This window comes from Hyla sarda, chromosome 4 (assembly GCF_029499605.1).
Source record: "Hyla sarda isolate aHylSar1 chromosome 4, aHylSar1.hap1, whole genome shotgun sequence".
In the NCBI taxonomy this organism is placed as follows: domain Eukaryota; kingdom Metazoa; phylum Chordata; class Amphibia; order Anura; family Hylidae; genus Hyla; species Hyla sarda.
This window is the reverse complement of record NC_079192.1, coordinates 50635131-50658820: the sequence shown is the minus strand read 5'-3', so window position 1 is coordinate 50658820 and position 23690 is coordinate 50635131. Positions and strand designations below refer to the sequence as shown.

The window sequence follows — 23690 nt, the reverse complement described above, 5'->3', positions numbered from 1 at the left end:
GACTCGAGTTCCCGCCCTCTCTGCGATCCACATTCCAGGTGTGGACTATTGGGAAGCGGACTTTCTCAGTCACTCCTCCATGGATCCGGAGAAGAGGTCTCTCGGAGGAGTTTGCACAGATCTTTGCGGGACCCTGGACATGGATCTCCCAAACGTGGATCTCTTTGCGTCTCGCCACAACAGACAAGTTCCTTGCTTTGTCACAAAGTCACGAGACCCTCTGGCTCTGGCGGTGGACGCACTTTTCATCTCGTGGTCGTCCTTCAGTCTCCCTTACCTCTTTCCACCTCTCCCTTTCCTGCCCAGGGTTCTGAGGAAGCTCAAGGCGGAGGGCATTCCCACCATTCTGGTGGCTCCAGACTGGCCCAGGCGCACCTGGTACGCCTACGTAATTCGGCTGTTCGCTGACGTTCCACTGCATCTTCCAGTTCATCCCAATCTGCTCTCCCAGGGTCCTCTCTGCCACCCCAGTTTTCTGTCGCTGCATGTGACGGCGTGGCGGTTGAGAGCTCAGGGATTTTCTTCCGGGGTGATTCGCTCCATGCTTCAGGCATCTGAAGCCTTCCTCCGCTAGGATTTACCACCACACTTGGAGGGCTTATTTCCATTGGTGTGAGGCTCAGTCCGTCTCCCAGGTCGTTTTTACCTTTCCAGACCTTCTTGCTTTTTTGCAATCTGGTCTTACTCAGCGCTTGGCACTCAGCTCTCTTAAAGGTCAAGTGTCGGCTCTTTCTATTCTGTTTCAGTGGCCGTTGGTTTCCAATTCTCACATCCGCACCTTCCCGCAGGGTGTGGCCCATGTAGCGCCGCCTTTCAGATCTCCCACTCCTCCTTGGGATCTCAACCTGGTGCTTAGCACTTTGAGGGAGGCTCCGTTCGAACCTCTCGGATCTCCTCTCTCCGCATCCTTTCATGGAAGGTCTCCTTCCTCATCGCGATTACCTCCATTAGGAAGGTCTCCGAGCTGGCTGCTCTCTTGTCGCTCTCCCTTCTTGGTCCTTCATCAGGACAAGGTGGTTTTTCGGCCGCCTCCCTCCTTCTTGCCCAAGGTGGTTTCCCCCTTTCACGTGAACGAGGAGATCGTTCTTCCTTCATTTTGTCCAGCATTCCCTACATATCTGGACGTTGTTCGAGCTGTCCGGATCGTTCTTTCCGTCAACACCTCATTTCGGCAGGGTGACTTTTTTTTTTTTTTTTTTTTTGTCATTCCGGAGGGTGGTTGCAAGGGTCTTCTGGCTTCCAAGGCGACAATTTCGCTGTGGATCCATTCTGCAGTTTCTGAATCGTACCATTGTAAAGGGAAGGTCCCACCTTTTTGGGTGACTGTGCATTCCACGCGTTCCGTTGGGGATTATTGGGCGCTCCGCAGTATGGCTTCGGCCTTGCAAGTCTGTAAGGCAGCCACTTGGTCGTCCTTGCACACTTTCACTAAATTCTACCAGGTGCACACTTTTGCGTCAGCTGACGCTGGTTTGGGTCGCAATGTGTTGCAGGCGGCAGTGGCTCATTCTTCTGCCTGATTCTGAGTTGGGTTTTTTTCCCACCCCGGGGACTGCTTTGGTACGTCCCACGGTCTCTGTGTCCCCCAGTGGAGCCGTCCGAGAAAAGTAGATTTTTTATTTTATTTTTTATGCTTACCGTAAAATCTCTTTCTGGGAGGATCCATTGGGGGACACAGCACCCACCCAATGTATTTGTGGCTATGGTTCGGTTTTCTGTCCGAGGGGTTGTTCTCGGTTCTTTTTTTGTCTGGTTCCCTTGGACACCTGCTGGTTTCTTCCTCGGTCTGTCATCTCCTACTGCTTTGGGACTAAACTGATTAGCTCAGGGTCAGTAGGCAGGGTATATGCCGCCAGGAGGGGCCGATTTTCTTTTTGTTGCTTAGTGTTAGCCTCCTGGTGGCAGCAGCATATACCCACAGTCTCTGTGTCCCCCAATGGATCCTCCGCGAAAGAGATTTTACGGTCAGCATACAAAAATCTTTTTCTTTATTCCTCACTTTTTCCTATTTTTGGATGACATTTGGGGCATCAGAACCAATTACCAGGTTTTCATAGAGTTCTGGTCTCAACATACAATGGTCGTCCTGGAACCAATTCATATTGGAACTTAAGGGACCTCTGTAAATTATCCATATCCCCCAGAAAGTTCATTATCTGATCCAAGTTTACACCTAGGTATACCTAATATAATTGCATATTTTTGTTATACTTGGCACAAGGTATTGTGTAACACAGTAACCTCGGTGTGATCTGCACTTATTCTCTCTCTTAATAAAGTCTCCTTGTCTTTGCAGGAAAGTGACAGAATTGTTGAGATCTTTTTGTGAGAGTAAAAGAATGACGACGGACAAGGTAGATCTTGTTTGTACTGTAATTTGATGTTACATCTTAGTATAGAAGCACATATACTGTACATTTTTTTTTTTTTTTTTATTCTAAAATTGACCACTAGATGGCACCCCAGTAAAATTATAAAGTACTGCTTTGATACGTCCGGGTGTCCTTTTGCTATGTGCATGTTCTATTATAGTCCATTCTACTCTGTTCTTAGAATTTATTATTCATCTATTAATTATGGCTGCTATAATTATCAGGTATCCATTAAGTTGTTATATCACATAACGTCAAGTTATTCCAGAACGTCCGGTCTCCCGTTTCAGCCTTGGGCTTTCTACTTGATCATGACTTCTGGGATTGTCCCCTTACATATAGGTGTTGGTAGTTCCCACAGTGTCTTCCCCTTAGCGCTTATTATAGTTCTTTAAAGGGGTACTCCAGTGGAAAACATTTTTTTTTTTTTTTTTTTATCAACTGGTGCCGGAAAGCTAAACAGATTTGTAAATTACTTCTATTAAAAAATCTTAATCCTTCCAGTACTTATTAGTTGCTGAATACTACAGAGGAAATTCATTTCTTTTTGGAACACAGAGCTCTCTGTTGACATCATGAGCACAGTGCTCTCTGCTGACATCTCTGTCCATTTTAAGAACTGTCCAGAGTAGGAGAAAATCCCCATAGCAAACATATGCTGCTCTGGACAGTTCCTAAAATGGACAGAGATGTCAGCAGAGAGCACTGTGTTCCAAAAAGAAAATAATTTCCTCTGTAGTATTCAGCAGCTAATAAGTACTGGAAGGATTAAAGATTTTTTAATAAAGTAATTTACAAATCTGTTTAACTTTCTGGCACCAGTTGATTTAAAAAAAAAAAAAAAATGTTTTCCACCGGAGTACCCCTTTAAGAAGAACACAAAGGCCTCTTCTGCAACAAAGGATGCCCCTTCTTTTTGGCTGCCTCTCCTCTCCTCTGTTCTGCTCTATTAAGATGGGGGGGGGGGGGGGGGGGAAATAGCATACCCAAAAATCCATGTGGGGCCTTTCCTGCAATCATTGGCTGTGAGTAAAATTTTCATTGGCAAAAGCAGTGTTTCCCTACCAGTGTGCCTCCAGCTGTTGCAAAACTACAACTGGAGGCACCCTGATTGGGAAAGACTGGAATAAAGTGTTTCCTACATGCATACCTAGTGCTATGGTGAGCCTAAGTCTCATGCCTATAGACTGCATCAGTGATACCTGTAAAAGCATTGTGAACTCTCACTATGTCTCCGCCGCCATCTTCTCCCTGTAATCTGGCACAGGAGAGCTGGAGGAGAGTATGAATGCACGTTACCCAAGACTCCAAGGTCCAATATGATCACTTATCCAGCAGAATATCTATTTCTGTGCTTCTCCTACATAGGAAAGTCTAAAAGAACATTAATTGTTACAATATACAGTGCTTTCTCTTGTAAGAAATATCAGTATTTTTTGTATAATTAATTCGTTTTTAATTTTTTTTAATTTAAGGCCAACATCAAAGACTTGTCTCAGATACTGAAAAAGATGCCGCAATATCAGAAAGAACTAAATAAGGTAAGTCCTGAACACCATTCACTTTGTATCTATGTTAGGTAAGAGCTTTAGTCACAATTTTTGAGATTTCAAAGATGAAACCTCCCAGCATTCCATGCTTACTTAGTGTATTTCTCAGACTTTTCAATCCTGTGTTTACAACCTCTGGGCTGGGCTGGGTTCACACCACATTTTTGCAATACAGTTCCCGTATACGTTTTCAATTTGTGTCCGTTATGCATCCTGTAAGGTTTTGTCAGTTTTTTTTCCCATACCCAAAACCGTAGCCTATCACGTTTTTTGGTCCAGGTGAAAAACTGTATTGAAGCGTATACGTTTTGTTTTAAACATGGGAGTCAATTGGAACTATACAGAACTGTATGTGCGTACGGTTCCATCCGGTTTTCACCATACGGTTTTTGACTTTACAGGTTTTTTTTCTTGGAATTTTAATCAATCAAGGGAAACGTTATTCATAATGGAGTGAATGGAGTATGTTTTTTTTTTTCTTAAAAAACTGAAGCAATCAGACATCATTTTTAAAACCGTATACAGATAAAAATTTATACACCAGTTTTGATACAGTTTAGGCTGCATTCACACCACGTTTTTGCAATACAGTTCCCGTATCAGGTTTTTGATGTAAAACGGATTCATCAAAACCGGACTAAACTGTATCAAAACATGTGTACAAATTTTAACCCATATATACGGTTTGAAGAATGATGTCCGGTTGCATCCATTTAAGAAAAAAACGTATACGTTTTTAACTTTTCACTCCATTATGAATAAAGTTTCACTTGTTTGATTGAAATTCCAAGAAAAAAAACTGTGCCAAGTTAAAAACCGGACGGTGATAACCGGATGGAACCATACGCAAATACGATTCTGTATGGTTCCCAATGACTCCCATGTTTAAAAAAAAAAACTATATGGTTTATTACAGTTTTTCACCCGGACCAAAAACCGTGGTAGGCTACGGTTTTGGGTACGGGAAAAAAACTGACAAAACCTTACAGGATGCAAAACAGACACAACAGGATGCATCTTCTGGCATACGGTTTTCAATGGAGAGTCAATGCATATGGTTTTCCATTACGGTTCTGTACGGTTTTTAAATTGAAAACATATATGGGAACTGTACTGCAAAAAACGTGGTGTGAACCTGGCCTTACTGGAGGGTTAACAAGGAGAGATAACAATAACAGACTATTGATACCCCTCTTGAGTTAGTGGAAGCTGTAATAGGATGTAATTGGTAAGAGGGGTGATAACATGAAGAAAAGCACCTGTATCCCTCTCTTGGGTGACAGGAGGCTTTACAGAACAGCGATGGCAGTAACAGAATGTAATGGGTTAGAGGGGGTTAACATGTAGACATTATCTCCTGTACCTCCCAGTATCACTGGAAACTGTGAAGGGAGGGATCACAGTGACCGGCTGTGATTGGCGAGAGGGGTTATAACATGAAGAAAACTTTTGTATCCACACCCCCAAAGTCACTAAAGACTGTACAGGAAAAGTAGCTGCAACAGGCTTTAAAGGGGTACTCCGGTGTAAAAAAAAAAAAAAAATATATATTTATATTTTTTATCAACTGGTGCCAGAAAGTTTAACAGATTTGTAAATAAATTTTATTAAAAAATCTTAATCCTTTTAGTACTTATCAGCTGCTGTATGCTCAGGAGGAAGTTCTTTTCTTTTTTGAATTTATTTTCTATCTGACCACAGTGCTCTCTACTGACCCCTCTGTCCATGTCAGGAACTGTCCAGAGCAGGATAGGTTTGCTATGGGGATTTGTTCCTGCTCTGGACAGTTCCTGACATGAACAGAGGTGTCAGCAGAGCGCACTGTGGTCAGACAGAAAAGACATTCAAAAAGAAAACCACTTCCTCTGGAGCATACAGCAGCTGATAAGTACTGGAAGGATTAAGATTTTTTTTAATAGAAGTAAATTACAAATCTGTGTAACTTTCTGGCACCAGTTGATTAAAAAAAAAAAGTTCCACCGGAGTACCCCTGTAAGGCTTTAACAGCACAAACTAAAGTGCCTGTATCCCGCTTGAGTCAATGAAAGCTGCACAGGAGGAGAGATGATGGGGACAGGCTGTAATTGGTATAAGGGGCGATAACATGAAGAAAAGTTCTTGTCATTCCTTGGGGTCACTGAAGACTTTATAGGGGGAGACAATCTTAACAGGCTGTAATCTTCCTGGTGTCACTTTTGTTCCCACCTTAATATTCGTCACAATGGATTAAACCTATTTATCCCCCCCAAAAAAACTGTATTAAGTGTAATATATCTACTATTTTCTCTCCCAGTACTCTACTCACCTTCATCTGGCTGAGGACTGCATGAAGCGTTTTAGAGGAGGTATAGACAAACTGTGTGGTGTGGAACAGGTACGTCCGACTTGGGAACAGATCGGCCCCTGATGCTACATATAAGTATAAAGATGTTTATAATACAGAAGCTAAAAGGTTCATGCAATATGTGTGAGACAGGTCTAAATATACATATAGTGGGACCATACAGACAAGTGGCACACAAAATAGATGTAAACTAGGGGGCATACGTTGTGTGTCTGCCATCATTATGGGGAGGGGTGCTTTACAGTAAGAGTAGTAAAGTTACATATTTATGACTGATGGTACATAAGCTTTAAGGACACTCACATATACCTTTTCACAGTCATGGAGTCATGGTTTTGTCTTTATGTAGATCAGTTATGTCTCATAGAGAGTTGCATGTTCCCATTAAAGGGGTACTCCACTGGAAAAAAATTTTTTTTAAATCAACTGGTGCCAGAAAGTTACACAGATTTGTAAATTACTTCTATTAAAAAATCTTAATCCTTCCAGTACTTATCAGCTGCTGTTTGCTCCTCAGGAAGTTCTTTTCTTGTTGAATTTCCTTTCTGTCTGACCACAGTGCTCTCTGCTGACACCTCTGTCCATATCAGGAACTGTCCAGAGTAGGAGAGGTTTGCTATGGGGATTTGCTCATGCTCTGCTCCATGTCAGGAACTGTCCAGAGCAGGAGCAAATCCCCATAGCAAACCTCTCCTGCTCTGGAAAGTTCCTGATATGGACAGAGGTGTCAGTAGAGAGCACTGTGGTCAGACAGAAAGGAAATTCAAAAAGAAAATAACTTCCTGTGGAGCATACAGCAGCTGATAAGTACTGGAAGGATTACAATTTTTAAATAGAAGTCATTTACAAATCTTTTAAACTTTCTGGTACCAGGTGATTTAAAAAATAAAAAAAATAAAAAATGTTTTCCAGGGGAGTACCCCTTTAACACCGTAGAGAACTTCTGGCACCCAAACACACCATTGTCCTCCTCATCTTCTAGGACTTGGCCATGGGCTCTGATGTTGAAGGTCAGAAATTAAAGGATCCCATGAAGATTATTGTTCCCGTGCTACTGGATCCAGCTGTCAAACCTTATGACAAGATCCGTATCATCATGCTATACATTTACCTAAAGAATGGTAAGTGCCTAAAGGGAGGAGCCTATTATTTGTCAAGTAAGAGGGTTCTCTCCTTCTTTAAATAGAGCTAACTTACACTATAACACTGCTGCCTGGATGCCTTATGTCTACATAACATTGCTCATACAGGTTGCTCTTCCCCTAAATGCGTAGTTTCCGATATTTGGGTACAGTTTTACTACTTGGACCACGTCTTCAACTCTTGCCTCTTGGTATAAGAACCTCTTTCTAAAATAAGCAGTCCCATTAACCCCTTAAGGACCACGGACGTATGAGTACGTCTTAAGGACCAGGGACGTACTAATACGTCCCAGCGAATTTCGCATCCCTCCGCGCGCCAGGCGGGTTGCGAAACCGGACACTTGCTGAAATCATTCAGCAGGTGTCCCAGGCAAACGCCGAGGGGGGTCCCGGGACCCCCACATGTCGACGATCGCCGCAAATCGCAAGTGAATTCACACTTGCAATTTGCCCGATTCTGGGTCATTACGGGTCTATGGTGACCCGGAATATAAGGGGGATCGCGGTTGTCTAAGACACCCACAATCCCCCTGAAGAGATAGGAGTGAGGTGGCAGGGGTGCTACCCCTCCTATCCCTGCTATTGGTGGTCTAGACGCGACCACCAATAGCAGATCGGGGGTGGGGGAGTTAACTTTAGTTTTCCCCGTTCTGCCCACCCACAATAGGCGGGGCAGAATGGGGAAACGACAGAGGACTGGCGCCGGAGTCCACTTACCGATCTGCGGAGGCTGCGGGCGACGATCGGCGTCGGAGATCGGTGGGCGGCGATGTCGTGCAGCAAGCTCCCTGGATCCGACAGAAGCCGGTAAGTTGCCTAGCAACATCTGGAGGGCTGCAGTCCGAGACCACTATATAGTGGTCTCTATACTGTAGCACTCCAGATGTTGAAAACTACAACTCCCAGCATGCCCAGACAGCTGTTTGGGTATGCTGGGAGTTTTAGTTTTGCAACAGCTGGAGAGCTACAGTTTGAGACCACTATATGGTAGTCTCTGAACTATAGCCCTCCAGATCTTGCAAAACTACAACTCCTAGCATGCCCACACAACTGTTTGCTGTCTGGGCAAGCTGGGATTTGTAGTTTTGCAGCATCTGGAGGGCCACAGTTTGCAGTGGTCTCTATACTGTAGCTCTCCAGATGTTGCAAAACTGCAGATCCCAGCATGCTGGGAGTTGTAGTTGCGATCCCTCCAGCTGTTGCATAACTACATCTCCCAGCATGCCCTTCGGTGATCAGTACATGCTGGGAGTTGTAGTTTTGCAACAGCTGGAGGCACACTGGTTGGAAAATATTGAGTTAGATAACAGAACCTAACTGAAGGTTTTCCAACCAGTGTGCCTCCAGCTGTTGCAAAAGTACAACTCCCAGCATGCACGGTCTGTCAGTACATGCTGGGAGTTGTAGTTTTGAAACAGCTGGATGTTTGCCCCCCCCCCCCCAATGTGAACGTACAGGGTACATTCACACGGGCAGGCTTACAGTAAGTTTTCTGCTTCAAGTTGCACCGCAGCGCAAACTCCTAGCAGGGAACTCACTGTAAACCTCCGCCAGTGTGAATGTACCCTAAAAACACTACACTACACTAACACATAATAAAGGGTAAAACACTACATATACACCCCTTTACACTGTCTCCCCCCCCCCCCCCCAATAAAAATTTAAAACGTATTGTACGGCAGTGTTTCCAAAACGGAGCCTCCAGCTGTTGCAAAACAACAACTCCCAGCATTTCTGGACAGCCACTGACTGTCCAGGCATGCTGGGAGTTTAGCAACAGCTGGAGGCACCCTGTTTGGGAATCACTGGCATAGAATACCCCTATGCAATCCCTAATTTAGTCCTCAAATGCGCATGGCGCTCTCTCACTTCGGAGCCCTGTCGTATTTCAAGGAAACGGTTTAGGGCCACATATGGGGTATTTCCGTACTCGGGAGAAATTACACTACAAATTTTGGGGGGCTTTTTCTCCTTTTACCCCTTATGAAAAGGAAAAGTTGGGGTCTACACCAGCCTGTTAGTGTAAAAAAAACAAAAAATGTTTACACTAACACGCTGGTGTTGCCCTTTCCTTTTTATTTTCACAAGAGGTAAAAGGAAAAAGAGACCCGCAAAATTTGTAACGCAATTTCTCCTGAGTACGAAAATATGTGGGTGTAAAATGCTCTGCGGGCGCACAACAAGGCTCAGGAGTGAGAGCGCACTATGTACATTTGAAGCCTAAATTGGTGATTTGCACAGGGGTGGCTAATTTTACAGCTGTTCTGACATAAACGCAAAAAATAAATACCGACATGTGACCCCATTTTGGAAACTACACCCCTCACGGAATGTAACAAGGGGTATAGTGAGCATTTACACCCCACAGGTGTTTGACACATTTTCGTTAAAGTTGGATGGGAAAATGAAAAAAAAAAATGTTTTCACTAAAATGCTGGTGTTACCCTAAATTTTTTATTTTCACAAGGGAAAATAGGAAAAAAGCCCCCCTAAATTTGTACCCCCATTTCTTCTGAGTAAGAAAATACCCCAAATGTGGATGTAAAGTGCTCGGCGGGCGAACTACAATGCTCAGAACAGAAGGAGCGCCATTGGGATTTTGAAGAGAAAATGTGTCCGGAATTGAAAGCCACGTGTGTTTACAAAGCCCCCATAGTGCCAGAACAATGGACCCCCCAAACATGTGACCCCATTTTGGAAACTTCACCCCTCACGTAATGTAATAAGGGGTGCAGTGAGCATTTACGCCCCACAGGTGTCTGACAGATTTTTGGCACAGTGGTCCGTGAAAATTAAAAATTTAATTTTTCATTTGCTCAGCCCACTGTTCCAAAGATCTGTCAAATGCCAGTGGGGTGTAAATACTCACTGCACCCCTTATTAAATTCTGTGAGGGGTGTAGTTTCCAAAATGGGGTCCACTGTTATGGCACCACGGGTGGCTTTGTAAATGCACATGGCCCCTGACTACCATTCCAAACAAATTCACTGTTCAAAAGCTCAATGGCGCTCCTCCTCTTCTGAGCATTGTAGTTCGACCGCAGGGCACTTGACGTCCACACATGGGGTATTTCCATACTCAGAAGAAATGGGGTTACAAATTTTGGTGGGTATTTTCTGCTATTAACCCTTGCAAAAATGTGAAATTTGGGGGGAAACACACATTTTAGTGAAAAATGTTTTTTTTTTTTTTTTTTACATATGCAAAAGTTGTGAAACGCCTGTGGGGTATTAAGGCTCACTTTATTCCTTGTTACGTTCCTCAAGGGGTCTAGTTTCCAAAATGGTATGCCATGTGTTTTTTTTTTTGCTGTTCTGGCACCATAGGGGCTTCCCAAATGCGACATGCCCCCCGACCAAAATTTGCTATCAAAAAACCAAATATGACTCCTTCTCTTCTGAGCATTGTAGTTCGCCCGTAGTGCACTTCAGGTCAACTTATGGGGTACCTCCATACTCAGAAGAGATGGGGTTACAAATTTTGGAGGGTATTTTCTGCTAGTAACCCTTGCATAAATGTGAAATTTGGGGCTTTCTGGCACCATAGGGGCTTCCTAAATGCAACATGCCCCCCAAAAACCATTTCAGAAAAACGTACGCTCCAAAATCCCCTTGTCGCTCCTTTGCTTCTGAGCCCTCTACTGCACCCGCCGAACAATTTACATAGACATATGAGATATGTGCTTACTCGAGAGAAATTGGGCTACAAATACAAGTATACATTTTCTCCTTTTACCCCTTGTAAAAATAAAAAAATTGGGTTTACAAGAACATGCAAAAAAAAATGAAGATTTTGAATTTTCTCCTTCACTTTGCTGCTATTCCTGTGAAACACCTAAAGGGTTAAAACACTTACTGAATGTCATTTTGAATACTTTGGGGGTGTAGTTTTTATAATGGGGTCATTTGTGGGGTATTTCTAAGATTAAGACCCTTCAAATCCACTTCAAAACTGAACTGGTCACTGAAAAATAGTGAGTTTGAAAATTTGGTGAAAAATTTAAAAATTGCTGCTGAACTTTGAAGCCCTCTGGTGTCTTCCAATAGTAAAAACTCATAAATTTTATGATGCAAACATAAAGTAGACATATTGTATATGTGAACAAAAAAAAAATTATTTGGAATATCCATTTTTGGTTTGCTATGGGAATTTGCTTCTACGCTGGAAAGCTCCTGAGACACGTGTCATCAGAGAGCACTTAGACAGAAAAGAACAACTCAACTTCAGCAGCTCATAAGTACTGAAAGGATTAAGATTTTTTAATAGAAGTAATTTACAAATCTGTTTAACTTTCTGGAGCCAGATGATCTAAAAAAAAAGTTTTTTCCTGGATAACCCCTTTTAATATGTATGTATAAAGCCGGAATACCCCTTTTAAACCAATGTTCAGATCTTTAGACATATTCTCACTGTCCCATCAGTCATTGGTCTAGAGTGCCGCCTTGTTTCCCAGCGATGTTTGTTCTATTTCCAATTGCCGGTGTATGACCATGTAATAGCGCTGTCATTTTGAACCACACCTCCGGTGGACACAAATTGAATTACAGGGAGAAAGCACATTCTTAATTTATAGTGCATTCTGCTTATCTTTGTTGGGAAATGTTCTGACACATGAATGGCTTCTTTCTAATTCTCTCACATGTAGGTATAACAGAGGAGAATTTAACCAAACTAATCCAGCATGCCAACATACAGAGCGACAGCAACATCATTCGTAACCTGCAGCGCCTGGGGACCCGCGTGATATCAGGGGTATGCTGTTATCCTAGTGTTTCCCAACCAGGGGGCCTCCAGCTGTTGCAAAACTACAACTCCTTCATGCCCGGACAGCCAAAGTCTGTCCAGGCATGCTGGGAGTTGTAGTTCTGCATGCTTTCCTCATTGCTCAGACAGGACATAAACGATTCCTTTCTATAACTTTATTGCAGCATCTTTTCCTCTTTATTGCTTTGAACCAGGAGCTGCATGATTTCTTGCGTATTTGAGGGTTTTTTTTGTTTTCGTTTTTACTTCCTCCTTATATTGCATAGAAACTGTATTTTTATTTTATTTTAATTTTTTTCTTCCTGGACAGGGTAGCATTTCCTGTGACTATATATTTGATATAATGTAATGGTGGTCACCCAGATAAGAAGCCAGGGGGTTACTAGGCAATGTAAAGCAACAAAACCTAGATAAGTATCCACTGCTTAGATCCGTATTTCAGTTCAGTGACTGCAGGGGATGACGTAAGTGTCACTGAACAACCATATTATATGAAGAAAGCTTTGTATCGATCACATCTGCATAGGGGTAGGGTCGCACGTGCCGTATTTTGCTACCCATTGACTTATTAAAAGAGTACTCCGGTGGAAAACTTTTATTTTTTTTATTTTTTATCAACTGGTGCCATAAAGTTAAACAGATTTGTAAATTACTTCTATTAAAAAATCTTAATCTTTCCAGTACTTATTAGCTGCTGAATACTACAGAGGAAATTATTTTCTTTTTTGGAACACAGAGCTCTCTGCTGACATCATGACCACGGTGCTCTCTGCTGACATCTCTGTCCATTTTAGGAACTGTCCAGAGTAGGAGAAAATCCCCAGAGCAAACACATGCTGCTCTGGACAGTTCCTAAAATGGACAGAGATGTCAGCAGAGAGCTCAGTGTTCCTAAAAGAAAACCATTTCCTCTGTAGTATTCAGCAGCTAATAAGTACTGGAAGGATTAAGATTTTTTTAACAGAAGTAATTTACAAATCCGTTTAACTTTCTGGCACCAGTGGATTTAAAATAAATAAAATAAAGTTTTCTACCGGAGTACCCCTTTAAATAGTTAGGAAAATATGAAGCAGCAAAATAGGGCATGGGTGACCCTACCCTAAACAGTGTGTACAGCTCTGCAACCATTTATATTTTACAACTAACAAGCAATTGCCGGTTTGTGTATACAGCTTGCATGCGGGAAGTAGAGGGAGTGTATAATGGCTGGATGAGGCTACATAAGTGCTGTATCCCATACAGAATTAATGGAGGTCATGCACACACTGCGCACTATTCATTTTGGGCACCATTATCCCATTCTCTGGATCACTTAGGGTCAAACCACTGGGGCCCTAACCTATCCTGAGAACTGGACCATAATGGTTACATAACCATAACTATTCAGCTTCTTATTCCCTATCCACAGGATGGGGGATAACCATCTTAGATCGAAATACCCCTTTAGCACAGACTTCCCTAATATGAGTGTATTAGAATGGGTTATCTAGACTTGACAACTCACTTTCCCCTCTTGAGGAAGACCTCTAATACAATGAGAACTTTGAAGTACGGGTCACGTGTGCTGTATTTTGCTGCATATTTTCTGTAGCCAATTTTGCTACCCATTGACTTCAATGGGTAGGAAAATACGCAGCAGCAAAATAAGGCACGTGTGACCTTACCGTTAATGTGATGTCAGTACAAACCTAATTGCTCCAGCATCCTAATAAATGTCATTCTGTGTTTTTCAATCTCCCATCCTTTTTCTTCACCTCCATGTGGTCTTCTGTTTGGTACATATATATATATATATATATATATATACCTGTATATCTGAGTAATAAAATGGAAATATCTGTTTTTCATCCTCTGCAGCAACCCTCCACACCGCAAAGGCCTGACAGAAAGATCCGGCTACAGTCCGCTTATGACCTGTCTCGCTGGATACCCGTTCTAAAAGATGTCATGGAGGTAAATTAGCTGTTAGCTCCCCTTTTATTTCATAATGCTTTTATGACTGAAAGATTGTGAGACCGTCACCCCCACCCAAGACCCACATTCCTGGGACCCACTGCTAGTTATAAGTTGGGAAGGTTTGGGCTGGCGTGAACTTCCCCGGCATATAACTAGCCATTGCAGCGGTCTCAGAAGTGCGACCCGGTGTGATCAAAACAAAGATCCTGCCGGCCCCATTGATCAGTCCACATGCGAACGATGCAGCCTCTCAATCTCTATAGTATTAATAGTGGTGGCACAAGGTCCTGCAGCATTGCTCCATTAATCAAACAGGTTGATGGATACTGAACATAAGAAAAGGCGATTGATATTTAAAGGGATTGTCCGGTGAAAGAAACAACCTTTGTATGCTGTCAAAAAGTTTTATAAAGCAACTTACGAATATAATGTTATTAGCCACACTGCACAGAACTTCCATATCAGCTGGGCTGCCTGGCTTATATCTGTGACCTCACGTCACGCTCTCTGAAAGCAGAGCTCCCGTCCCTGCTCCCCCCTTCCCTTCAGTTTGCTCAGGACGAGACCAGTGATGTGAGGAGGGAAGCTCACATTACTGCTCATTAGATTTTTAAGGCAGCAGGAAGCCTTTCTCAGTCACAGTAGTTTTCATTAAAACAGGCTCACTGCTCTCTTATCTAAGAAAGGTTTCCTACTGCTTTCAAAATGTATTGAGCAGTAATACCAGCTCCCCACTTCACATCACTGCTCTCATCCATTTAGAGAGTGTGACAAGATGTTACAGCTTACAAGGGAGACAACACGGCTGATAATAGAAGATCTGTGCAGTATGGCTAATAACATTATATTAGTAAGTTGCTTTGTTATACTTTTGACACCACACACCGGTATTTCTTATGCTAGATAAGACTTTTAACTCCTAGATAAACCCTTGAAGGGACCTTCCTTTTGGCATTTCATACATGACCTCAGAAACTTGTGTAGCTCTATGACCATTCCCTGCCATTATTATCTACTGTAGGATGCTATTGAAGATAAGCTGGATAAGAAACTGTGGCCTTACGTCTCGGAACCCTGCAACCAAATGGCGAGTGCTCAGACAGTGGTGAGGTGAGGAATAGGAGTCCGGGCAGGTTCCCATGTGTTCAGCCTGGAATTTGGTCATCTTCTTTACACCTCTTTCTTTATCTCAGTGCACGGTTCGGTCACTGGCACAAGACGCGCAGCGCTGCAGAATACAGATCAGGACCCCGGCTCATTGTCTACGTCCTGGGAGGAGTTTCCATGTCTGAAATGAGATGCGCCTATGAGATTACAAAAGCAACAGACTCCAAATGGGAAGTTCTGATCGGTAGGTTTAGTGCGGCCATCTTGCTAATATGTTACGTCCTGGGGTAACATATTTAGGAATTGCAGTCTCTTCTATCTTATTTCAATTCAAGAGATAGCCATATTTACCTTCAGTACCTACTAGCTGCTGTCTGTAGCCCAGTTTTGTTTTGTTTTTTCTAACCAGGGTGCCCCCAGATGTTGCAAAACTACAACTCCCAGCATGCCCGGACAGCCTTCGGCTGTCCGGGCATGCTGGGAGTTGTAGTTTAGTTTTGCAACAGCTGGAGGCACACTAGTTAGAAAACACTGTGCAGCTTGTTGGTTGGTGTCAAGGAAGCCACGGGTAAAGAGGGTATTCTCTCCCAAGCTTCACACCTATAAGGGTAAATGCACACTAGACCGATTTGCTGCAGATTTTCCGCACTGTAAATCACAGTACCATGTATGTCATGTATACTCCCCCCACATTTATCATATATAGCTTAAAGGGGTACCCCGGTGAAATTTTTTTTTTAAATCAACTGGTGCCAGAAAGTTAAACAGATTTGTAAATTACTTTTATTTAAAAATCTTAATCCTTCCAGCACTTATCAGCTGCTGTATACTCCAGAGGAAGTTCTTTTCTTTTTTAATTTCTATTGTCTGACCACAGTGCTCTCTGCTGACACCTCTGTCTATGTCAGGAACTGTCCAAAGCAGGAGAGGTTTGCTATGGGGATTTGCTCCTACTCTGGACAGTCCCTGAGACAAACAGAGGTGTCAGCAGAGAGCACTGTGGTCAGACAGAAAATACATTTTAAAAGAAAAGAACTTCCTCTGTAGCATACAGCAGCTGATAAGTACTGGAAGGATTAAGATTTTAAAATAGAAGTAATTTGAAATGTGTTTAACTTTCTGACACCAGTTGATTTAAAAAAAGAAGAAAAAAAAAGTTTTCCACAGGAGTACCCCTTTAAATAGTGTCAATCTAAGTAAGTGTGAAATTGTGCTCTGGGTGGTGTGAGATTGCGCAAAAGTTTTAAAAGCAACAATTTTTACGACTTTTTAACACCCAAATTAAAATTGGTAAAACCAATGATAAATTCAGCAAAACAATCTTTAGATTTTCGATCAGATTTGCTGCAGATTTTTTTCTGCAAGTTATCTGTCTATAGTCCATTTACTCTTAATGATGACGTTCTTGAACCAAGAATATAATTGGGAATTGCATAAAACACAGTGTATGGGTTTATGTATTTCCAATTTAAGGATGTATCAATTTCAGTTAAACTAGGTACACATGTTGCTTACATGTCAAATAAAAAGTCAGTAGAGTTTAGGGATGTCTCAATACCAACAGTCTTTGCTGCCTGAGACTAAAGCAGCAAAGCCCAGACAGTTAAATCATGCTTTCTGATTCGGCAGCGGAATGTTTAAAACTCCCGGGCAATCTCTGCAGCCTGAGAGTTATGAGATCAGGAGAAATACCGAAGGTTCCATGGAAGTCTATGGGACTTTCGAAAATTGCCCTGAACTACCCAGGAGTTTTAAACTTCCAGTTGCCGGATTAACATCAAGGTAAAGTATGATTTAACTGTCCAGCAGGTAGGTGCAAAAATTTGTGTGGGGGCAGGGAGAGAAGATTTATTGACTGAAAGAAGAGTGAGAAAAGACCTCTGTGTGGGGGCAGGGCGAGTGCATGGAAGCGCCGCTCTAGTAAGGAGTGCAGAGAGGAAGAGCAGCTTATCACTGCTGCAGATTCATCAGACTGGGAAAGCTGCGTGTCACACAGTATACGTGCCACCCAGCTTTCCCCCTCTCCTAAAGTGTTGCTTTTCCTCACGCACAAGGTCTAGGTAGGAAGATAGGCAACGCTGGGTACTCTGCTGGTATGAGAAATAAAAGGGGTCTGTTGTTGCCCCCTTTTTGTCCACAGGCCGGCTTTGCAGCATTAACTTAAAGGGGTACTCCACTGCTACACATATTGTTCCCTATCCAAATGATAGGGGATAACATGTCTGTGTGGGTCCGGCCGCTGGGGACCTCTGGATCTCTGCCGCGGCACCCCAGTCATACGGTGCACAGCGCGAACTCTGAGCAGTGCCGGATGACTGGTGAACACAGCTGTCATGCCCCCTCCCTTAGACATGAAAAGAGGGGGGGTGGGGTGGCGTGACGTCATGATCATGGAAGCCCCAGGCTTCCGTTACTGTAACTCTGCAGTGCCGGCCCGGAGATCGCAGGGGTCCTTTTGGATAGAGGATAACAGGTATAGGGGTGGAGTACACCTTTCAATAGGCTGAGCTGCAATATCAGATGCAGTCTGTGGATAACAATATTGCTATTTCTAAATTGGGGACTAAACCGTTTTTTTGTTTTTTTTTCCCCCCTATTTATAGAACCTTTTAAAGGGGTAGTCCAATGGTGAAAAACGTATCCCCTATCCTAAGGATAGGGGATAAGTTTCAGATCTCGGGGGGACCGACGATGCGGCGGCCGATATGCCCCCTCAATACAACTCTATGGCAGAGCCGGAGATTGCCGAAGGCAGTGGTCTGGCTCTGCCATAGAATTGTATTAAGGGGGCATGTCAGCCACCACTTCGTGCGGTGGTCAACATGCCCCCTTCCCGCAGGCTGTCAGGGCCTCCTACAGGAGGTGATCTGAAACTTATCCCCTATCCTTAAAGGGGTACTCCGCCCCTAGACATCTTATCCCCTATCCAAAGGATAGGGGATAAGATGTCAGATCGCCGCGGTCCCGCTGCTGGGGAGCCCTGGGATCCTCGCTGCGGCACCGCGCTATTATTACAGCACAGAGCGAGTTCGCTCTGTGCGTAATGACGGGCGATACAGGGGACGGAGCCGCGTGATGTCATGGCTCCGCCCCTCGTGACATCATGGCCCGTCCCCTTAATGCAAGTCTATGGCAGGGGGCGTGACGACCGCCACGCCCCCTCCCATAGACTTGTATAGAAAGGGGCGGGCCGTGATGTCACGAGGGGCGGATCCGTGACTTAACGATGCTCCGGCCCCTGTATTGCCCGTCATTATGTGCAGAGCGAACTCGCTCTGTGCTGTAATAATAGCGGGGTGCCGCAGCGAGGATCCCAGGGCTCCCCAGCAGCGGGACCGCGGCGATCTGACATCTTATCCCCTATCCTTTGGATAGGGGATAAGATGTCTAGGGGCGGAGTACCCCTTTAAGTTTTTCACCACTGGATATCTCCTTAAATTTTTTCATGTTCGCATTGTTTCCCTGGCTGACCTAACCTTTAACCTCTGTATCTCAGGCTCCACTCACATCCTAACACCCAGCACCTTCCTGGACGGCCTGAAGTCTCTGGATTAGCGGTTTCCTGACAATGAATACGCGACTTCCACCTTCTTTTGGCTCCTTGTCCGCCTTAGTAACGCTCCAGAAATCACGCTGCAGCTATACCCACCAGCCAGCGAGGCTGCAGAGGACACCGGCCTTGTGTCTTCCTCTAGTTACAAGTGCGCCCCCTACTTTATGTCAGCGGGGTCTGCCTTCTGCCTTATCTAACCAGGTTTTATCACTCGGAAGGCCTTGGAAGAACTATTCATCCTACTTAGTCGCGTTAAAAAAAAAAAAATCACTATTGATGTCTATTTCTGCTGAAACTTTGTAGCCAAAAAAAAAAAAAAAAAAATCCCCAAAGATTCCTGAAGGATATTTATATTTTTCATAGTGTGCCTTATACGACCTGGTATTCCGCCAGTCTGCCTACCCTCGCCACCGCTGCTGCCACCTTGGGCGCACAGGGTCCACCTTCCATAGACATTTCATGATCTCGGCTTCAGATCTGGGAAAGCTCAGTAATATTTGCTCTTTGTAAGTATAGTCTAGTACCGGATGATGTTCCTTATAGTATACAGCAGTGTTTTTCTAACCAGTGTGCCTCCAGCTGTTGCAAAACTACAACTCCCAGCATACCCGGACAGCCTTTGGCTGTCCGGGCATGCTGGGAATTGTAGTTTTGCAACAGCTGGAGGCACACTGGTTGAGAAACCCTAGTCTACAGCGTTTTATTTGGAGGGGGTTCTATTGATTTCTATCTTGTGTACAGATCAATCGCTTGTAAATTTATTTGCATGAAACGGATAATTCAGAGCGACCCCTGCTGGTCGTATTGTGTATTAACTTTAAGAGAAAAAAAAATTATGTATGTTTCCATCCATTTATACAGTTTATTTGCTATAGCGGACCAAAGCTAGTAACCATACTGTGTGTGTGTGTGTGTGTGTGTGTGTGTATGTATATGTTATTTTTTTTTGTTTTTATTTTATTTTTTATTTTATTTTTTTGGTGATACCTATGGAACGACCCTATAAAATACACGGTTTATGGTAACCATTCCTTGTGGTGCTTTATCGACATGGCTTTCTATAAATAAAGCTTTGAGACATTGAATATTGGGGACGGAGGCTGGGAGAATTTTGATGCACAGGTACAGGGAGCATTTTAGTTTTCCATGATACTGTGCAGGAAAGTGTTCTCCAAGCTGTGGCACTTCAGCTGTTGCAAAACTACAACTCCCAGCATGCCATGACAGCCTTCAGCCTTGGGGAGACGCAGCCTTGGGGACTGTGGTAGGAGAATATTTAGCATAAAGGACGTGTGAAACTGGATGAACATGAGCCATCCAGTGTATGTGCACATCAGGCGACAGATTGTGGGTTTTATTATATTAAATTAAAAATAAATCAAAATATATATAATTTTATACACACAAATATATATATATTGCAGTGGGGAGAACAAGTATTTGTGACACTGCCGATTTGAATTGCCGGTTTTCCGACTTACAAAGCATGTAGAGGTCTGTAATTTTTATCATACTTCAAACTGTGAGAGACAAAATCAAAAACAAAAATCCAGAAAATCACGTATGATTAAAAAAATAATGTATTAGCATTTTATTGCATGACATAAGTATTTAATAAATCAGAAAAGCATAACTTCATATTTGGTACAGAAACCTTTGTTTGCAATTACAGATCATAGATCAAATGTTTCCTGTAGTTCTTGACCAGGTTTGCTCACTGCAGAAGGGATTTTGCCCCACTCCATACAGACCTTCTCCAGATCATTCAGGGTTGTCTCTGTACGGACAAAGATTTTGGGTTCAGGTCTGGAGACTGGCTAGGCCACTCCAGGACCTTGAGATGCTTCTTACAAAGCCACTCCTTAGTTGCCCTGGCTGTGTGTTTCGGGTCATTGTCATGCTGGAAGACCCAGCCACGACCCAATGCTCTTACGGAGAGAAGGAGGTTGTCGGCTAAGATCTTGTGATACATGGCCCCATCCATCCTCCCCTCAATACGGTGCAGTCATCCTGTCCACTTTGCAAAAAAGCAGCTCCAAAGAATGTTTCCACCTCCATGTTTCACGGTTGGGATGGTGTTCTTGGGGTTGTACTCATCCTTCTTCCTCCAAACACAGCGAGTGGAGTTTAGACCAAAAAGCTCTATTTTTGTCTCATCAGACCACATGACCTTCTCCCATTCTTCCTCTGGATCATCCAGATGGTCATTGGCAAACTTCAGGCGGGCCCGGACATGCGCTGGCTTGAGCAGGGGGACATTGTGTGTGCTGCAGGATTTTAATCCATAACTGCGTAGTGTTACTAATGGTTTTCTTGGAAACTCTGGTCCTAGCTCTCTTCAGGTCATTGACCAGGTCCGACCGTGTAGATCTGGGCTGATCCCTCACCTTCCTCATGATCATTGATGAACAATCTCAGACCGAGGGAGATTGACCGTCATCTTGAACTTCATCCATTTTCTAATAATTGCGCCAACAGTAGTTGCCTTCTCACCAAGCTGCTTGCCTATTGTCCTGTAGCCCATCCCCGCCTTGTGCAGGTCTACAATGTTATCCCTGATGTCTTTACACAGCTCTCTGCTCTTGGCCATTGTGGAGATTATGGAGTCGGTTTGATTTTATACAGGTAACAAGTTCAAACAGATGCAGTTAATACAGGTAATGAGTGGAGAACAGGAGGGCTTCTTAACCCCTTAACGACGCAGGACGTATATTTACGTCCTGCGCCGACTCCCGCGATATGAAGCGGGATCGCGCCGCGATCCCGCATCATATCGCGTCGGTCCCGACGCTCATCAACAGCCGGGACCCGCGGCTAATACCACACATCGCCGATCGCGGTGATGTGCGGTATTAACCCTTTAGAAGCGCCGGTCAAAGCTGACCGCCGCTTCTAAAGTGAAAGTGACCCGGCTGCTCAGTCGGGCTGTTCGGGACCGCCATGGTGAAATCGCGGCGTCCCGAACAGCTTGCAGGACACCGGGAGAGACCTTACCTGCCTCCTCGGTTTCCGATCGCCGAATGACTGCTCCGTGCCTGAGATCCAGGCAGGAGCAGTCAAGCGTCGATAACACTGATCACAGGCGTGTTAATACACGCCAGTGATCTGTGTAAGAGATCAGTGTGTGCAGTGTTATAGGTCCCTATGGGATAACAATGATCAGGATGAGAGATCAGTGTGTGCAGTGTTATAGGTCCCTATGGGATAATAATGATCAGGATGAGAGATCAGTGTGTGCAGTGTTATAGGTCCCTATGGGATAACAATGATCAGGATGAGAGATCAGTGTGTGCAGTGTTATAGGTCCCTATGGGACCTATAACACTGCAAAAAAAAAAGTGTTAATAAAGGTCATTTAACCCCTTCCCTAATAAAAGTTTGAATCACCCCCCTTTTCCCATAAAAAAAATAAAACAGTGTAAATAAAAATAAACATATGTGGTATCGCCGCGTGCGTAAATGTCCGAACTATAAAAATATATCATTAATTAAACCGTACGGTCAATGGCGTACGCGCAAAAAAATTCCTAAGTCAACAAAAACGCATTTTTGGTCACTTTTTATACCATTAAAAAATGAATAAAAAGTGATCAAAAAGTCCGATCAAAACAAAAATCATACCGATAAAAACTTCAGATCACGGCGCAAAAAATGAGTCCTCGTACCGACCTGTACGTGGAAAAATAAAAAAGTTATAGGGGTCAGAAGATGACATTTTTAAACGTATACATTTTCCTGCATGTAGTTATGATTTTTTCCAGAAGTACGACAAAATCAAACCTATATAAGTAGGGTATCATTTTAACCGCATGGACCTACAGAATAATAAGGTGTAATTTTTACTGAAATATGCACTGCGTAGAGACGGAAGCCCCCAAAAGTTATAAAATGGCGTTTTTTCTTCGATTTTGTCGCACAATTATTTTTTTTTCCGTTTCGCCGTGCATTTTTAGGTAAAATGACTTATGTCACTGCAAAGTAGAATTGGCGACGCAGAAAATAAGCCATAATATGGATTTTTAGGTGGAAAATTTAAAGGGTTATGATTTTTAAAAGGTAAGGAGGAAAAAACGAAAGTACAAAAACTGAAAAACCCTGAGTCCTTAAGGGGTTAAAGAAAAACGGTCATCTCGTCCACCCACACTAAACCCAATACACTGGGAGTTCGGGTGAACAGGAGACTGAAGTGGGGTCTAACATACGTATCTGCAGCCCGGAGCAGTGTCCCTCTGAAGTTCCACTTCTTTCTTCAGCGAGTTGCGCACTGTGATCCGTGCCACATGAATATTCAATTTCACCCGGCGGGCCCGCAAACAGTGCGCAATTTGCCAAAGAAAGAAGTGGACCTTCATAGGGACACCGCTCTGGGCTGCAGGCATCGGTCTCCATCGGACTGGAATGGATTAGATCGAGTCCAGAAGAAATGGGCCTACTTAAAAGATGCATTATTGAAGGCAACCGAAAATTACATTAGACTTGTCAGTAAAAGCAGAAAAAGGAAGAGACCACTGTGGTACTCAGAAGTGGCCAAAATCATAAAAAAACAAAAAGCTAGCATTAAAACCCACATGTCATTTTTCTTGGCATTTTTTTTAATACTCCCATAGACTTCTATGGGAGACAAACTCCATGATTTCAGGGGAAACAATGCCTTAGGCTCAACATGCTGTGACTTTGCAAAACTGCCAAAGAGCTAAAAAAAAAAAGAGTGAAAAAAAAAAACGCCATGAGGATAAAAAAAAAAAAAAAAAAAAAACACCAAACTGAAAAACGCAAAGTGGAAAAAGAATTTTGCGATTTCTCATTGATTTACAGCTATCATCTGGCTGCAGGGTTTTTTCAATGAAAAAACGCCATGGGGGCCGTTTTGGTGTTTTATTTGGGGCAAAATGCACACAAAAA

The 23690-nt window shown here is 43.4% G+C and overlaps 1 protein-coding gene across 1 annotated transcript in view; it reads left to right on the top strand.

The window, feature by feature from the left end:
- STXBP2 (syntaxin binding protein 2) overlaps nt 1-19813 on the top strand; it is a 75533-nt gene extending 55720 nt beyond the window's left edge. The window contains exons 11-19 of the mRNA XM_056570871.1: nt 2297-2354; nt 3848-3913; nt 6216-6296; nt 7249-7387; nt 12054-12160; nt 14030-14125; nt 15150-15238; nt 15322-15479; nt 18732-19813. Coding sequence (XP_056426846.1) covers nt 2297-2354; nt 3848-3913; nt 6216-6296; nt 7249-7387; nt 12054-12160; nt 14030-14125; nt 15150-15238; nt 15322-15479; nt 18732-18790 — 853 coding nt within the window. The 3' untranslated portion in view covers nt 18791-19813. The remainder of the gene's footprint in view (nt 1-2296; nt 2355-3847; nt 3914-6215; nt 6297-7248; nt 7388-12053; nt 12161-14029; nt 14126-15149; nt 15239-15321; nt 15480-18731) is intronic.
- The last annotated feature ends 3877 nt before the right edge of the window (nt 19814-23690 follow it).